Here is a 15,962-nt window from a genome sequence, read left to right as displayed (position 1 = left end):
CTCTCTACAGCCGGTCACAGCAAATGCCATAGGAAACATGAGACAAAAACCAGAACATTCGGTGACACTGCAAGCATTAACAATATCCCACAATGAGAGACAATAGAAAATACCATGGGTTGAGTGTTGCGACGTGTGGCAGCCAGCGGGTGGGGCGTACGTCCACAGGTTAACGGGTGGTGGGGCTCCATGGCCTCTCAGTTGCGTCGACACTGACTTCTGTTGAGGTAGTGAAAGGATCCGTCTCGCCTTCGCCGTTCTCGTATTGTGAAGCATCCGCTGTAATTACATCCACTCCTTGCCGACCAGCCTGGGATAAGGTAAGACACGAATCGCTAATAATGTTAACATTTGGTATTCCTTTAAAGTAACGAGTAGTTTCTAGCATCGTAAACTAATAGTAATGGTATGACATCTTAACTTTCCCTAAAAAGTACGCAAGCTTTCTACACCTGTAGAGTGTTTATCAACTGACGGGAAATAAGTAAGTACACCCTGTAACCTTCTTTGTTAATATCAACTTTGAACCGCAATATATATATATATATATATATATATATATATATATATATATATATATATATATATATATATATATATATATATATATATTATATATATATATATATATATATATATATATATATATATATATATATATATATATATATATATATATATATATTTAACTATAGTGTTAACGGTTTCATAAAGCACAATCGAGATTTTCCTTCATAAACATGTACATCAAGATAAACTTACGTTTGGTCACTTCAGATTAGACTAAGCAGGACACATTAGGTTTGTTAGGCTACGCTACGACCTGTTGTGAGCATTGAATTCTTGGGAGACTAATACTTGGTACGTTGAACACAAATTTCAAGTAACTCTCCTTCTCTATGAGTAAGCTCCTCTATTATCTATTTTCATAAAGTAAGCCTATGTGCATTTCAATTGGAAATAATCTTGTGAAAAGCAATTTTTTTTATATATACTTCTTGAATTTACCACTCGAGTAACGCGTTTAAATGTCCGTCAGACATTTATTTGCTATTATTTCTGATGTTATAACTACAAACAGGTCTGTTTGTCTTTCCTGGTGTACTACAGTCTTAACTTTGGTTCTACTGTGCCCCTAGTCGACATACAAGGGTTAGAATTTCGTTTGTGCGTGATTTCGTTCACATTTAAACCTTTAACGTCAACGACGGAATGCGTGGTGCGAGTAAGCTGCGTGTTTTATGAAAGAAGAACGTAACATTAGGTATTATAAATAAAGTAGATAGCGTCACCTGGCGACACTAGGAAAACTCACAAGACTTTCTCTACCCACTTACTGGGAGTGTGTCAGCAGGTGAGATGTGTGTGTGTGTGTGTGTGTAAGAGGAGAGAATTCTACAGTCGCGTTGCCCCCATTTCGTAACCCTGTATATGTGTACCATGTTTTTACTTGTATGTGTGTAAACGCACACATGTACACATACAGACCTTTCCCGAGAGAATAAACAGGTGGGTTGGCGGTCGACCGAAAGTCGTGCCCAGGATTCGAATCATGCGGGCCTAAACCAGTACACCATAGAGGCCCGTGTGTGTGTGTGTGTGTGTGTGTGTGTGTATGGTGGGGATGTAGGGGACTGTGACATGTAAACAGGATTTGACGGTTTACTGTGTGACGTGTATATGGGGTCTGGGAAGGCCCAGCAGCTGTGTGGGCCTTTGGGCAGATCCTTAAACCTGACAAGGTTAAAGCTGACCTATGCTGGTTACTTAGACGACCTCATCCTTTAACTGAAAAATCTTTTTGGCCTCGTTTTTTTTAACACCTCATATCTGTTACCTTAGTTATATTAAAATGTTAAACAACCACAGCTTTTAGACTTTATCTGACGAGCTTATGTAAGAAGACATAGCCTTCTGGTTAGATATCTGTTACACTTAAGAATAAGACCAGATTAAAGATACGTCTGGAAGCAGCTCAAGGCGCATGATTATAAAGGGCTCAGACAAAATTAGCGCACGCTGTATAAGGTGGCCTATATCCTTGTAATTTCGAAATTACGAGATCTATATGGAGCACTGACGGGGCGCGGGAGTATGGCTCGGGTTGCTTTAGGTTGTTATTGTTGTTATAATTGTTGTTGTTGGTGGTGGTGGTTGGGGGTTTACACGGGTAATTCCCCGTCATGATTGGAGCAGATGAGTTAATACAACATTTTATCGCAACACTGGTATGAAGTCTGAAAACGTAGCTTAAGAGCATCTCAATGTTGCATCGGTACCTCACTACACCTCATGTTTAAGATATGTTGGTTGTTAGAGATAACAAAGTATAAGCATCGTATCTCTTCTTTCTAAGCGTATGTAAGGTACGACATTCTGGAGCTGGATAAGAGTCCAAGCCTTCCCTCTTGTGTGAATATATATATATATATATATATATATATATATATATATATATATATATATATATATATATATATATACGTGCGTATCTCATGTTATGTGACAAGTTGCGATATAAGACACAGCTGCGCGGTCTTTTGACTATAAAGTTAACGAGTATGTAACATGAGTGTCGGGGGTGACGTTGAGGCATTTGTCATGAGACGCACTGTGAGGAAAGTGATGGTATCAACCCACTGGGATCTAAGACCCTTTGTGACCCCTGTAGGTAATCCTTTTGCGCTACCGCTCACAGGATGAGCATGGGTTGCACAATAAATTTCCCGGGGTTACCGGCACAAATCAATGAAGGATTTAAGGGGCAGTAGGTAGGACCAAGGAACAAATCTTTAGCCAGGGCCAGTGGATTAAGGGTCACTTCATATGGTGTGGTGCCACTCCGCACACTACAGCATAGGCTCGCGCGGGAGCAGCACATGCACACATTGTATATGGATACAATCATTTGTATGCATATACTTGCATACCAGCATGCATCATACTCAATGTCAAAGAGTACATGTTAACAGAATAATTCATCAGCTCAAGTAGGCGTGCAGTGCTTATGTGCGCACACACAAACGCTTGCAGTATCCCACATGCATGTATGCATAAACAAACGTGTAGCTCCTGTGCATGAGCAGCAGTAAGTGCACATGCATTGTTGCTTCACTACCAGGTTCGTCCGTCCGCCTTTCACTGCTGGGGCAGGCAGCCTAGCCTAGCTTAAAGCAAGGCTGCCCTAAGAGAAACTGATATATTTAAGCATCAGCACGTGAGGTTAGGCTCTGAATTTCAACTGCACGTCTGAAAAAGAAATCGCCTCACAGTCTGACTGAATGTACTGCTTTGGTGATACAAGACTTCAGCAGTGTGTGGAGGAACTTTTGACTGCTATCGATGTAGAAGGTGGTGACAGTAAAAGTCACCATTAATTTTTTATGACACTATTTTCATCTTGAAATGTTCAAGATACGAGGGAGTGACATACCGAAGACGTCCTCGCAATGGCCGAAATTACGGCAAGTCAACAATCATGTGGTTCAAGGTCACTTGATTGCAGCAAGCACTCACGTTTATTGGAAAAGGAGCAGTGAGCTACTAGTAGGTAGCCGATACATCAAGGCCAGCATGCCTCCCGAATCCACCTGCCTCTCACACAGTGATTGACACCCCTGCCCTTTATCCTAACACACATGCGTCATGCCTTACACCGTACTTTGATCTAGTCTCTCCCCTTGATTCTCCATGCCCTACTTCATTCCTGGCGGTGTGCAACATACTGGCCCAACTTCATGTTGTCTAACACTAGCCTCGCACTGTGCTTCATACGATTTCCGACATCTAACATTACACCACGTTCCCTTACCTAGGTCTTACTCCATGTCCTTATACAGTGTTCCTACAACCGTACCCACACCACATCTTACCTAGGCTTATAACTTAACCTTACACGATGCTCATGAACCCACGTTTACTGTCTTTTCACGATGCCCTTATAAACCCAGCCTCATACCGTACCTGACGCTCAGCCTCATCATATACTGGCTGACACAGTTCACCACACTCCCATACTGTGCCATACGCTGTACCTCGGCCACACCCTGAGCCTCACATCCTGCTTGACATCCCCCCTCTCGCTCTCTCCTGCTGACTACCTCACTGCAAAGCATGGCTTGTTTTTCTAGACCGGTTTTAAAAGCGAAATCAATGGTAACGGACAAGTGGAGAGACATTTTGACGCAAACAGATAAATTATGTAACGCTGTTTATAAACACGCCTTATGAACTACATGTGATCGGGAACCCGCTCCCGGGAGCAACTCTCTCTCTCTCTCTCTCTCTCTCTCTCTCTCTCTCTCTCTCTCTCTCTCTCTCTCTCTCACACACACACACACACACACAAACACATATATCCTTGGATACCTAGTTTTGTACAATGCACCCGCACCTTACTATGTACACATTGTACACCCGCGGTCTACACTGCCCCAGTTTCCTTCACTCCACCTTTGCTGCAAGAATATTCGGGGTTAAGGCTGTCAGGCCGCTGCCGGTGCAATTATAAGACTAGAAAAATTGTATTTTCATATCGCTTATGATTTGGCCTTCCATCATGTGTGTCCTGAAGTGTCCAAGGAGAAAGAATTGCAGACGCTTTGGCATATCATAGCAATTTCCTTTCATAGTGAGTTGATGATTTAACTTTGACGAACTCTGACCTTTTGGATTCGCGGAACGACACGCCAGCTCGCCGTCGCTGACGTGAAGGATTGGCGAGGGGTCTAGATCCTGGGATTGGCTAGTGTCGTCAACAAGCCAAATTAATGACGGTGAGGACTTAGAATAATGTCAGTTTGAATTAGAAGGGAACAACAACAACAACAATAATAATAATAATAATAATAATAATAATAATAATAATTAATAATAATAATAATAATAACAATAATAATGAAATAATAATAATGATAATAGCGGCCATGACCAAGTTGGATCTATAGATGGGGTGTGTGATTGTGTCTGCTAACCCGCTCACCCTTCCTGCTGCTCACCTTCATTCCTGCTATCCACCCGCCGGCCATGACCACCACTCGCCACCCCATCACCCATGCCTCCATTGCCACTATCGTTTTGCTTCTAACGCCTCTATTGGTAATCGCATCCACCAGCCATCTCTGTCATCCGTCTCACTTGACATCCATCAACTTACAACTCCATCACCTCATCTACCAGCCATCACGTATCCCAATAGCTTGTTACATATGAAACCAAATCTTTTACCTCAAGAAGCCTATCACATACACTCGACTGAAGGCAGGTATATATATGGCAGCTAGTTTTATCTTTAGATAATTTATGAATGACAGCCTGATCGCAGAAGTCACTTTAAGACAAAAGTAACAGTCGATCTTTAGTAACATCTTTTTGTTTATCCTGGAAAAAAAATATTTGATTGTGAAATGGCTTAGAAACTGTGAAAGAAGAGGTAACGAGACATTTGCAAGAGGAGGTATCTAAAAACGCCAGAGAACAGAGAAGAGTGGGGAAAACCAAGATAAATAAAGGTGGAGGATGTTTGTTCATGACATAGCACTTTGCAGGTATGAGAAGGAACAAATGAGGGAGAAAGAATCTGGACTATGTTAGGTTTTGATTTGAATTACAAGAACTATGGAACTAAAACGAAATCTTGCTCAGGAAAGTTGGTTGCATTTCTCATAGGCAGGTTCCGAATCGCGTACTCCTTTGGAGGTCTATTCTAAATACAAATATAGAATAAGGGCGATGTAATACCTTAAGATAGTAATAAAGCAATCTGAAAACAGGAACAGTTAGAGAGGTGGAGAAAAAAGGTAGACATACACGTGAGTCTGGTATAGTGCTCGCAAGTTAGCGAGTGAGGGGGGGAGTCCCTTGTGACAAGATTATGTTGACACGGGAAATTTTTCTATCGCCACCGTAATTTCCTGCGGTTGTTGCGAGACCGTTGGCTGTGTCACGATAAGGCATACATCTTGGCTAAGAATTCGTTTAATAAGCCTGTTATAAGTCACCTTCGACAAAGCTTTACATTCGTCAACGAAAGGAAGAGTTGTGTGTGTATACGAGGGCCTTTTCATTTCTGCACTGAATCCATCTTTAAAGTTGAGTTGTATACTTGTTTTATAATAATAATAATAATAATAATAATAATAATAATAATAATTATAATGATAATAAATACATCATTTACGAAACGGCAAATCAGCATGGATGGCTTTGCCACGCCAAAGTATACTGCAGTTGGTGCTGCACGTCTCGGTAACTTACCTGAAGGAGTGATAAATCAAGGTGAGCCATCATTTCAGATTGGTACGGGCGCTAATAACAGCGACTATAAATCGCGCAGTTGTAACCTCAGGGGTGTAATAACTTTGTGACACGTAAGACAAGGTTCGTCTTATCTCCCAATCCTGGGTTGTCGACAGATTGTGCGGATAAGACTGGTTGGTGCTGCAGCCAACACAACTCCGGCAAGACACGCAAGAAATTAATTGGAAATATAAATTACCCAAATATTCCATCGTTCCAGTCCTTTTCTTTGTAGTTACTGAACCGTCCGTCTGTCAGGAGTTGTAGTAGGTGTGGCTTAATTCTGATTACAGTACTGTGGGATGAGATCAGCAATATATATATATATATATATATATATATATATATATATATATATATATATATACATATATATATATATATATATATATATATATATATATATATATATATATATATATATATATATATATATATATGTGTGTGTGTGTGTGTGTTAAATCCGAAACATGATCAGATAAGCGAGTAGAAATTGTCTAAAAAGTGGACATAGAAATATATGGTATGGTCAGTCCCATGGTCTACTTCAATGAACATTGTTTGACAACCTGTCATTGTTTTTCGTAAATCAGTGTACAGTTCATGCTGTGTCAGTATACACGAAGGGAGAACTCAACTGTTTGCAGCAATTAAAATGCGAAGATCGTCACAATAGCCGATGACTCATGAAAGCAGTGAGCGTTCACAATGCTGACGACACGCTCTGGTTGTGTTCACGGCGTGGAAACAATGATAAACCTGGCCAACGGAATTCCTTGTGTGTTGAGAACGATCGATCACCCGTTTCAGCGACCCAGCGAAAAGGGTACGAAAGTGATACCTTGCCTGGTAATTGGATGCCTAAAGAATGCGTTTTTATTTTGGATTTAATGGTTATTAACCGGTAAAGGTCAATAACTCTCGCATCGAACCCTACATGGGACATAGAGGACGATACAGAAACTCGAACGTTAGGTATATTTGACAAGTGAAGGCTGTACCTAACCTATAGTTCAAAAGATACTGTAGTGTGTAGGATGAGAAAGATCAGGACTTTGTGCATTGGTCTAATTCAGTCTGTAATTTCGTCGTTGTTGGCCATAAGGCATTTACATAAGCCGTGATAAAATGTCTGCGGGATTACTACACAACATGAACATATATACTAAGTAGCAACAGCATACACCCTCGTAGGGTACACCGTACATATTTTATGGACAAGACACCGTCCCCAATTCTCCTCCTGTCCCCTTTGATATCTGTCATTATACTGAAAGTTGAAATATCACATAAGATTTCTCGAAACCGTCAACTTCGTTAGCTTGGTTGAACAATGTCAAATTCGATCCGCCGTGGTGTGATTACTTTTAGAAATGTGGAATCTATTATAGAAACCCTAAACCTCAGTTGTAAATACACAAGAATATTACCAAGTCAGTGAAATTATATTCCCTTCGATAACGTTTACTCGCGAGACATTTGTTTCAGTATAAATTTGAGTATACAGTTACATGTACATTCTTCACGTGGCATGGAAATAATCGGCTACTTTAGGTCAGTCACATATTGAAAAGAATTACAATGCCAACTTGTCCACGACGACACACAAGTGACGAGGTCGAGGAGTGAGGAGATATGTATGTAGGGCGACCGGATGCAACATAGTAACGCTCACTATATGTCGTGGATATATGGTAAGCCATATATCCACGACAGCGTGAGATTAACCTCACATCTGGAGGACAGTTTTCAAGATCTCATTCTTTACGTTTTTTCTCTGTTATTTCAATGCTACAATACAGTGATATTTCAGGTGATAGACCACAAGCTTCATATGTCCTGGCAAAATACTTTAACTCTTTCATGCAAGTCGTAACTGAGCCTAGGAAAGAGCAGGTTTTTTTTTTTTTTTTTTTGAATTTGTAACTGCGGAAAGTGTAGGTACGATTACCATGAAGTCAAAAAACTTTTTTTTTTTGTCTGAAACTTCATGACCAGTAAAAATGGAAGTTTGATAGGCTACCGTCACAACAGCTTTTAGTATGTCATCTTTCCGGGGGGAGGGGAGAATTCCTTAATGGGTTGTAAGTTTGAAATTTAGAGTAACATGCCGTGTCCATTGTCCGCTGTAAAACGTGAGATTATTTTGGGTGCAGTATTAGTTCTGCAACGCAGTATTCCCTTCCTCAACGTGGATCTTTCCAACTCCAAGTATGGAACGAGAGACATCGTCGTACATACCACCAACACAGTTTTGCAGCATAGAAGGCGTTTTGTCATTGGTGAACTTCCCTTCCCTGTCTCATTGGTATATTCCCCACACACGCCCTTGTGAATTCCATGAACTTGTCTGTGAAGTCATCAGTTCTTGACGTCAGTGGGAAGTGGCGAATGTGGAAATCTTGTCTTGTAATAACTGGTAATCACTTCTTCCTTCTAAGGCGTGAACGTCCTGGAAATTATGCCATAATGGGCTGGGTGAAAACGGTTGTAACTTTGAAATGACACAGAAAGACTCTGTGATTCATCAGGGTTAAGCTGCGTTGGTGACTTAATATGGTATACCAGGTTCACACAGCGTTGTAACTCACCAGGATATGAGTGGTTTGCCCTTGACTTACCGAGGTATGACTATTTGAATTGCCTCATTATAGAAGGCTTACTTAAGTAAGTGCGGGACTCTGAACACTATGAAAGACGTAGTAGCTACGGTGCTTGAAATGACTTTCATCAAAGTAGGTCATGCTTAAATATGATTTGACGTTTATTCTTTAATCAAACTTGGTAGTGACTGTTTCAACGAAAAAAGTAAAACGTTCTCACTGACTCGCTAGGGACTGATCCTGGACAGGAGACGGGAAAAACTGATGTGGACTTTCCACTTTAATTAAGATCGGCCAGCAGACGGCTTCTCTCTCTCTCTCTCTCTCTCTCTCTCTCTCTCTCTCTCTCTCTCTCTAAACCCAGGCGCCACACTTGTCACGTTCTCAAATATTCGCCCCTCCTTTGCGCAGGCACCAATCAAGAAGTTTCTTCTGACGAAGTCGTAGCAGCAGAGATGGGCAAGTGTGTGGCTTATGTAGCGGCCGCCGTGGTCTTCATGGGCGTGGGCGCCTTGATCGCGGGCATCGCCGTCTGGTACACCCACCCACAGGTCGTGGAAGCGCTCACCGGCGACGTAGAGGTAATCAACTCATCCTTACTCCTCTTCATTCACACCAATGGCTGATGAATATCTTGCACAATATACATTTTCTTCCTTCCGTTGAGGTTCCTGTCTCAGACCTAAATCCTAATCAATGCCAGGTCTTAAGTGAAATATGAAAAAGGTAAGAATATAAAATATGCTATTTTGAAGGAAGTGGAAAAGCCACACAAAACATGTTTGAAGTCATTTCTGTGCCTGCCTGTTGTTCCTGTGTGTGTGGTTCCTGTGTTCATACTCAATGTCTTCCACAGAGCCGGTATGCGGAGTGTGTGCTAACAGCCACGGCCAGTGGTGCTGGTGTGGTGGGGACGCTCAAATTCCAACAGTTCCAGCCCAACGCCTTCGTACAGATCACAGGCAACATCAGCGGTGAGTGGAATTTATACTCCAGCACAGGATCCAATGTCCTCCTACTTTGACTCGTTAAGTTTTACTGAATTAATTTTGGAAGAGCTCTGTACTTGGGTATAACAAACATGCACAAGACATGTTAAGAGTTCAGAATCTTTCTTCAACAGGTTCATCTTAGCTCTTTACAGTATCATTGTTATGTATTTTCATAATCATGTTATTGCTCGGAATCAAATGCCTGTCTTATGATCTCAGCAAAGTAGCTGTTAAGGATACATTACAAGATTTTCTTGTAAAAAATTCAGTAAATCCCTCTAAAGAGTAATTTTGTCACACACACACACACACACATATATATATGTGTGTGTGTGTGTGTGTGTGTGTACATATATACCTATATACCGTGTGTACTTTATTGTCAGTTTCTGCTTTTAGTCTGTATATGTTTGAGATGTATTTTCAACTTTAATACCTGAGGACATTAGAAAAACGAATCGCAGAATTAAGAAAGCTTCACGGAACACGTACTGATGAACATAAATCAAATGTTTTGTGTGTACTAAAAAAAGGGGGGGTGGGTGAGAATACTTTGTATATACCGAGGCGGGCAAAATATGTAAAAGGACGAATTTAAAGTGTTAGAAAATGGTGCTTGAATGCACCAATGACAAAATACCATATATGGATGCACTACAGTGGACATATTGCTTTTTATGGAAGCACTGCAGCATAAACGGAGAGAGATGCATATACTGTAGCGTTGAAAACTTGAAATGCAGCTAACCATCCTTGCCTAGTTGTTTCTAGAGAAAAGTTTGCCTTTTGCTTTCGTAAGCGAGGAATTAGTTACTGTTTCTGGTCCGATAAATTTAGCTTACTGTTATGGAAAATTCGACGTTTTCCTGAACATTAAGCTACCCGTGAAATCTATCTTCTGTGGTATATATATGGCTATTGGGGTGTACACTATACGTTACTGCGCGTCTTATAAGTGTGACGGGTTAGACGTACGTCATATCCTTGAGCATGGCGGTGAACGTTAAGGACGGAGGCCCGTGGAAGATCCTGGGTTTTCCCGTTAAGTCTACCTGGCCGGTCTGCCTCCTGGACCGGGGGATGGGGTGGGTGGTTTGGGAGGGGGAGGGTAAAAAGGAAGGTTCTCGATTCCCCGGAGAGTCATTGCTGTAAATAGAAACCTGAGGGTCACACTCGTCACGAAAACATGTTTTCCCGCTTCATCTTTACCCTCGAGTCTTGATGCCCCACGACAGTGGGATACGATGGCCTGGGGCCTTTTGACCTGATCCATACGGGTAAGGTCATAGGTCAAGCCATTAGGGTCTTATCGTTGTGCTTAAGGTTCATATTGTCGTGCAGAAGAGTGGAACGAAGATTACGACCATAACATCTTCACTGGTAATTGGTCCAAGTATTTCAAAGACGCAGCTGCCGTCTAGATGACTTCCTAAAGATACAATGGCTATTGAAGATCTTCAGACCCAAGAGCTTCAGTACACAGAAAATACTATTGCGGACGAACACAGTCTGGGATTAGGTTTGCAGAGTTAGCTATGTAATATTTTTCACAGGAGAATAACACACCTTATCGTGTCAACTACACTGTGAAAGCCAGAAATTCAACCTTGCGATTTTAAAGTCGAAATCAAACGGGGTCCTGATGTGTATGTATGGTAACTCACATCCGATAATGGACGAAAACATGATGTGGCTACTGTAGCGGAAGCACTTTCTCGAAGATTACCTTGACGCTGGTAGCGTGACCGGAATGCATGCTTTCTCTGCCGTCCCCGAAATCACCAGACTTGGCGCAGGTTCCCACTTAGAGGTGCAGCTGACTTGACTGAAGGTAATGTACAGGTTTGCTTGCAGTTTGTCTGTGCTATTCTAGTCTCTGGCACTCTGTATGCATCATTTTGTTTGCACGGCAGTACAGGCTTAGATGGGTCAACCCAAACATGTTGTTCCTCCCATTGTTCCTTGGGAGACTGTCGGCTCTGATTGCATCAGCTCAGCCATCACGGGTTTTGTTCATGGTGTGTCCGATATTCCAGGCTTGACTGTGGGTCCGCACGGCTTCCACGTGCACCAGTGGGGTGTGGCTGGAGCCAGCCAGGGATGCAAAGACGCCGGTGGCCACTACAACCCTGAAGGATTCAACCACTCGGCTCCCAACAGCACCGAGCGCCATGTTGGCGACCTGGGCAACATCGACAGTGTTGATGACGGCTCCGGCTCCGGCACCTCGCTTGTCGACGTGAGTATAATTTGTTAAGCCTCCGACGAGGGAGGAGAACTTCTCTCGTTGTTCTCGGAGTAATAATACTTTGGGTTTTGTCAGATCGAGTGAGTTAGCGAAGTTGAGAGAGAGAGAGAGAGAGAGAGAGAGAGAGAGAGAGAGAGAGAGAGAGAGAGAGAGAGAGAGAGAGAATGTGAGTAGGGAATGGTTAAAGGTCAAGAAGGGATTGATAAGGTCAGGATGCGGGTTGGGTAAGCTTAGAGTGGGCGTGGAAGGGTTAGTTAAGCTTGCTTTGGCTGTAGTAGGATTATTTAAGCTTGATGTCGGTATCTCAGTTAAGCCTTACGTGGGCGTGGCAGGGTTAAGCTGAATGAGGGCATCGCAAAGTTAGTTAAGCTTAGTGTGGGCATCGCAGGGTTGGTTAAGGTTAATGTGGGCATTGCAGGGTCAGTTAAGCTTAGTGTGGGTATCGCAGGATTAGTTAAGCATTGTATGGGTGTTACAAGGTTAGTTAGGATTAGTGTGAGTATAGTAAGTTTAGTAAAGCTTAGTATGTGATGGCAGGGTAAGTTACAATTAGTGTGGCTGCAACAGGTTTAATCAAGCTTAGAATAAGGGTGTGTGACAGGGTTAGTTAAGCTAATGATAATATTATTAGGAAGTTACAGTTGTTCCAAACTTTTTTTTAAAGAAACCATTCCGTACCAAGGACGAATGTACCTCAATATAACTAAACTAAACATAAACTAGATTTAAACATTTATGGAATAAAATTCCGATCACGCTTTTCAGAATAATACCCACATATTATATCGTAAATTATACTAACAAATAATTGTCAAAGTATCTAACTTTTTATGTAAATAAGGCACCATCGTGGTATGACTAGCCATGTTTGTAATGGTTAAATGACTCCTCAGATCAAGGACAACGTCATCAGCCTGTGGGGGAGGCAGTCCATCGTGGGCCGGTCCATTGTGGTGCACGCGGGGGAGGACGACCTTGGGCTTGGCGGAACGGCGGAATCCCTCAAGACCGGTGCTGCGGGTGGTAGGCTTGCTTGCTGCAACATCCACTTCGTCCCAGCACCTGTCATGTAGACAACACCTGCAAGTCCACACTCGTGGCAGACAGCTCTTAACTAGTATCCCGCACTAGAAGACCTTTATAATAACATGCGAGTGGGCCTGGTCATTGAATGCCCAAAACAGAGATGTACGAGTGTTCGCCATCATTCAAAGTTATTTGATATGAACTACCACTTATTGGAACCAATATTAGAAAAGCTTAAAGCAAGATATCTCTTTGATGAAACAATGCGAGGGAGAAGACTGAATAGCAGATTGCCTCTCACGAGCAAAGGAATAAATCCCAACTTATGTGTTCTCGTCACCACGGCACGACTATATCTGAGAACAGTCCTTCTGCTTGAGCTCTGAGTAGGCGGTTCTGCACTGAGAGCAGTTCACTTGTATAACCAGAATAACAATAACAATTCGCAGAATCGGATTCATATCACAAGATGAAATCTTGCTTTCCTATGACCAGAATATATATATATATATATATATATATATATATATATATATATATATATATATATATATATATATAAACGGCGCAGAACACGGCAGAATGCAAAGCCCCACACGATACTTTCCCTCCTCCTGCAACTGATAACAGTAAACTGTAAATTCTACTATATGGTAACACTATCAAAAACAACTGTAATGATAGCATAGATTTCGATCTCCCTCCCATATTTAGAGAATTCCTCATTTTCTGTCCAGTGTACGATGACCATACAGGTTAAGCGTGTGATATTAACTTATCTCTAGATATTTGAGGAAGTATATGTAAAAATCATGTTATTCAGGAAGTAGTAGAACTTTTCCAATGGGCTGTATCGATACATTGGTAACTTTCGCTTCCTTTGATTTCTTCTTAAATTGTAATTTGATTAGTGTACGACTCATTTATTCTCTGTAATATTGAATTAAAAATATCCATATGGAACAGTGCAAAGGACTCGACATTCCAGTGGTGTGGATATGTGGTACAATATCAACATTTGGTTGTGAATCTTACCGGCACTTATAAAGACGTCAATTTTACTTCAGCATAAGATGATGATGGCTCGGTAGGATATACTGTGTGCACAATTATAAAATTTTGCAAAAACGCAGATAGGTAATCTTGTACTTAACCCCAGTCAGTATAAACAACAGAGAGGAAAACATTTGTCATGATACAAGTTAGTAAAATTAATGTCGCCGGCCAGTGCTCTTCCCTTTGGGAGATGATGGTTGCATTTAATATACTTTGCCGCTGGGATTGTTGGCAGATCTCTTCCCCTTATTGGTTAAAACGAAGTCAGGAATATATAACCGTGTACCTACACCTGTATTAAAAAATAGGTTTTTTTTTTTTCATTTTTACACATGTATGGACAAGGGTATGACTGATGCAGATATATAATATATAATTCATATAATATATATATATATATATATATATATATGACTTGTTGGAAATGTTTTATCCCGTAAACTATAGTAATAGAATATGAACTGTATATTAACTAAAGTAAATTTTGTCCATGATGTATAGTGTTATGTATATTACACAGAGACCGCAAACATTCACCACTTGCACACAAATATATACTTCCAATACAGTACTCATGTTCTGTACCATTTCTTTTTTACAACCACCAAACCGCCCGCTCCCACCTATGCCACTGCTTACCCTCACTCAAGCCATCATAAAAATATTAAGCCACCTGTACAGACATCACCCTTCCCGTCTTTCACAACAAACACCCCTTAGAGAGAACACACATCCATCGTACGTGTGACACCCACCCGAAGCTACACCCTTTAGATACGTGCTCTCTCGCCACCGTCTGTATCCTATCACAAACATCGATTCAGCGTATTATACACAAGACTGAACATACACATAAGGGCAACTTCCGCTGTGAACACTCGCTCCTTAACTAACCTACAGTCACCCCTACCATGAGACACACATCACCATTTTTTTTTTTTTTCTTGTGGGTATGCCCAGTGGATGTGAGTCACCTCCTGCAGGTCGCAGGAAGTCAGCCACGTTCACTGGCCAAGAAGTTAAGCAGTTTTATTTTTGCTTTATTAAGGTGACTGTAAGGCAGTTTAGGAGTAAGTGTTCATTATCTTTAGAAGGGCAATTCCTTTTTGGGCATGCGGGGTCTTGTACCGAGTCGATGTTTATAGTGTTAAGGATTTGGACGGTGTCTGAAACCCAGTCGAGAACGTGGCTTATATATATATATATATATATATATATATATATATATATATATATATATAGTGTATGTGTGTGTGTGTGTGCGTATTTTTGTGTACACATGTCTGAGCGTTGAGAAGAATGTTAGTTATTGACAACTCGCTGACCCAAATTTAGTGATGTAAATTATTTATTCTCGCATTTTTATGCTACATAACCACACTTACGATATTTTGGAATTTAATAAAGGTCTCATAATTAATATGATTCTGTTTTCCTTCAAATGCTGTTTCTGCACAGTGTAATGTTATTAGAGATTCCCGTACATTACAATCATAACCATCGCTAGGAAAAGTATTAAGGGAGTTGTAGAAAATCCCCTACCTGCTTGAGGACTCAAACGGGCGTAACTGTGCGAAGCCTGTTGTGATGTATGAACAACCCGGGAAACATGTTACGTGGTGATGGGTTAGGATAATGGTTATCGGGTAGCCAAGGCATATGGGAAATTCTGGTATGGGGTCTGGCTTCTTAAATGCTAACCTAATACGGTACCCTTTGGAATGATGTGGAGAAAATAGA

General features: G+C 41.2%; 2 protein-coding genes across 2 annotated transcripts in view; one reads left to right on the top strand and one right to left on the bottom strand.

The window, feature by feature from the left end:
• mRpL48 (mitochondrial ribosomal protein L48) overlaps nucleotides 1-250 on the bottom strand; it is a 49,832-nt gene extending 49,582 nt beyond the window's left edge. The window contains exon 1 of the mRNA XM_071659403.1: nucleotides 114-250. Within this exon, the coding sequence (XP_071515504.1) occupies nucleotides 114-191 (78 nt within the window). The 5' untranslated portion in view covers nucleotides 192-250. The remainder of the gene's footprint in view (nucleotides 1-113) is intronic.
• LOC139747288 (superoxide dismutase [Cu-Zn]-like) lies at nucleotides 182-15,642 on the top strand. The gene is made up of 5 exons (XM_071659402.1): nucleotides 182-320; nucleotides 9,312-9,481; nucleotides 9,757-9,874; nucleotides 11,929-12,131; nucleotides 13,034-15,642. Exons 2-5 carry the CDS (start codon nucleotides 9,356-9,358, stop codon nucleotides 13,211-13,213), a joined length of 627 nt encoding a protein of 208 aa, XP_071515503.1. The 5' UTR covers nucleotides 182-320; nucleotides 9,312-9,355; the 3' UTR covers nucleotides 13,214-15,642.
• Nucleotides 15,643-15,962: the final 320 nt, after the last annotated feature.

Source organism: Panulirus ornatus, chromosome 68 (assembly GCF_036320965.1).
Source record: "Panulirus ornatus isolate Po-2019 chromosome 68, ASM3632096v1, whole genome shotgun sequence".
Taxonomy (NCBI): domain Eukaryota; kingdom Metazoa; phylum Arthropoda; class Malacostraca; order Decapoda; family Palinuridae; genus Panulirus; species Panulirus ornatus.
Note: the sequence above shows the minus strand (reverse complement) of the source record. Positions and strands in the feature narration are given on the sequence as shown.